Source organism: Nicrophorus vespilloides, unplaced genomic scaffold (genome assembly GCF_001412225.1).
Source record: "Nicrophorus vespilloides isolate i.1.1-1 unplaced genomic scaffold, Nicve_v1.0, whole genome shotgun sequence".
Classification (NCBI taxonomy): domain Eukaryota; kingdom Metazoa; phylum Arthropoda; class Insecta; order Coleoptera; family Silphidae; genus Nicrophorus; species Nicrophorus vespilloides.
In genome coordinates, this window is record NW_017099969.1 from 1 (window position 1) to 2,470 (window position 2,470).

General features: G+C 38.1%; 1 protein-coding gene across 1 annotated transcript; it reads left to right on the top strand.

Annotated features, from left to right (window-relative positions):
* The first annotated feature begins 694 nt into the window (after positions 1-694).
* LOC108566370 (transmembrane protein 53-like) lies at positions 695-2,197 on the top strand. Its single transcript, XM_017926218.1, has 5 exons — positions 695-1,029; positions 1,085-1,292; positions 1,352-1,504; positions 1,567-1,695; positions 1,754-2,197. The coding sequence occupies exons 1-5, from the start codon at positions 833-835 to the stop codon at positions 1,913-1,915; spliced, it is 849 nt and encodes a 282-aa protein (XP_017781707.1). The 5' UTR covers positions 695-832; the 3' UTR covers positions 1,916-2,197.
* The last annotated feature ends 273 nt before the right edge of the window (positions 2,198-2,470 follow it).

A 2,470-nucleotide genomic window follows, 5' to 3' on the forward strand; every position in this document is an offset into this window, starting at 1 on the left:
TAAATGAAAAACCAAAAAAAAAATCCTTTTATAACTGAAATTTCTTCGCTTAGAATTATTGTTGATAATCTGTAATCTTTCTTTATAGACTAAACAAATATAATATTACAAATAAATAATTGTACATATAGTAATGAAATCTTAAACATTTCCTAAAAAACAACCTTGATATATAATTAAATTAAAAGGAACAATATTTATGAGTATAGTTCAGTATTACGACAAATATTCAATCATATTTTACTATTGTTTCATCAGTAAATACTGATCCTCCTCAGCTTCAGTTCTTTCAGCAATCCTAGGAACAGGTATTATGAATGAGTCATTTGCTTATTTAATTGATGTTTGTTTGCTAGTTACTAATTGATATACGTTGCGCCGGTTATTACGTAACGTTTTTTTGAATAAGACTGTTACAACATCGTTAGTTAGATAACCATCTGCGCTCGAGTAGTTCGACGACGCTCCACGATGTGTCGCCAGTTGATACAATTGACGGAAGCTCAAAAAAACTTTGAATTTCCAAGCGTTCTAATATGCAAAACGATCGTTTAATTAACGTTCGCTCATTAAGATTCGCGCCAAAACGGCTTCGTCATTATCTTTGTTTTTTATGTGTGCCGGTTGTTTTGACGTGCACATAATTATGTATTTTTTTGTGGTATATAGGGGAGTGCGCGCGTCCAGTTCCGTTTCTGGTTGACGTCGCGATGTCGATCAATAGGCGCCGTCACAGTCGGAAAACTCGCGCATAGCCAACAGTTAGTTGTCGAAAAGCAAGTTGGAAAATCCTTGAATTTATATATACTCGTATATATAGAGAGAGAGAGCCATGGCGGAGGAAGCGGAAAGCCTGGAGTATTACATAAAATTCCCGAGCACGAATCTCGCGACGAACGGCGGTGGAAACGACAACGATTACGTCTTCGTTGTGAACGAGGAGAAGGTCCCGGTGATCCTTCTCTTCGGATGGGCCGGATGCCAGGACAAGTACTTGGCCAAATATTCGAAGATCTACGAGGAGAAAGGGTGAGTGATTATTAATCATCCATCATTAACTATCTGACCTCATCCCTTTTCGCAGCTTGATCACGTTGAGGTACATAGCGCCGGTGAAATGCCTCTTCTGGAAACGCTATCACATGATCACCATCGGCCAGAAGCTGGTGAAGCTGCTGCTGGATCTGAACTTCGAAACGCATCCCGTCATCGTGCATTGCTTCTCGAACGGAGGAGCTTTCCTCTACCAGAACTTCTCCATGGCTTTAGAAAACAGTCCAAAACCGATACAAGTAAATAGAAATTTCAATCGATACCGGGCGCGATTAAAACTAAATTCAATCCTTTAAAGGTGAAAGGAGTCATCTTCGATTCGGCCCCAGGTCGAAGGAGGATCCTCAGCTTGTATAAAGCGATATCCGCTATACTTGGTGGAAGCATGCTCTACAACTTCCCCATGTCGTTCCTCATCACCATGGTCTGCTCGATGATTTGGATTTGCGAAGTATTACCAAACGCAACAAACAGCGAATCCAAAAAATTACATATTCACACTTAATTTTGTAGATTATCAACAAATACATTAACCGGAAGAAGAGTTTCCAATCCGATCCATTCGAAAAGCTCAAGTGCGAGAGTAACAAATGGCCGCAGCACTTCATCTACTCCAAAGCCGACGATTTAATACCATTCCAAGTAAATATCAATATCCCCAAAAAAAATAAAATTTCCTATAAAATCATCAAACTTTCAGGATGTGGAGCATTTCTCCAAGCACCGAGAGAAGATGGGCATCGAGGTGAGCTCCGTCTGCTTCGACAAGAGTCCCCACGTGAAGCACTACAGTCACCACCGAGAGAATTACATAACTAGCGTCTACAATTTTATCAACAAATGTCTGAACGGCAGAGCATAAGTTCCGTTCTCTCCTTCATTTCAGTTTTTCTTGTCTCTTTCATTATTCCTTTTAGTTTAATTTCCGTAAGATCAATGAGTCTCGTCGTGGTTACACACGTCATCACAGACTATAGTGACTTCTTCTGGAAGATCGAAGATCGCCAACATTTTTACTTAAAAACAATTACAAAACAAAAACGAAATCCCAGTAGACCAGATTCCATGCACACAGCAATTAAACACCAGAACACCAGTTCTTTGTTTTCTCTCTTATCTGATTACCAACAACAACAAAAAAAAAGAAATTAATTAAAACGTGTATCATTTACAACAAATAAATATATTTATGTTATAACAACGTTGCCGAATTCTTCTATAAATACGCTTTCTAGTTATTGGATTAATCATATATCGAACGGTAGATAGGGTTATTGAGGAATTAAAAATTACCAACAAATTTAACCTTATTTTTATTTCGTCTCATCCTGCAACGGGTTCATCGATTCATCTTCAAATGTGAATCATCATTTCTTTTTATTTATATCTTTCTAAAGCCGATTGCTTCTTCAATGTT

What these genes read in the sequence shown, in the direction of transcription:
- LOC108566370 (XM_017926218.1), top strand. Translation starts at nt 833, where the DNA reads ATGGCGGAGGAAGCGGAAAGCCTGGAGTATTACATAAAATTCCCGAGC. An exon ending in AAGATCTACGAGGAGAAAGG is followed by an intron (nt 1,030 to 1,084) that starts GTGAGTGATTAT and finishes CCCTTTTCGCAG; the next exon opens with CTTGATCACGTTGAGGTACA. An exon ending in ACGATTTAATACCATTCCAA is followed by an intron (nt 1,696 to 1,753) that starts GTAAATATCAAT and finishes TCAAACTTTCAG; the next exon opens with GATGTGGAGCATTTCTCCAA.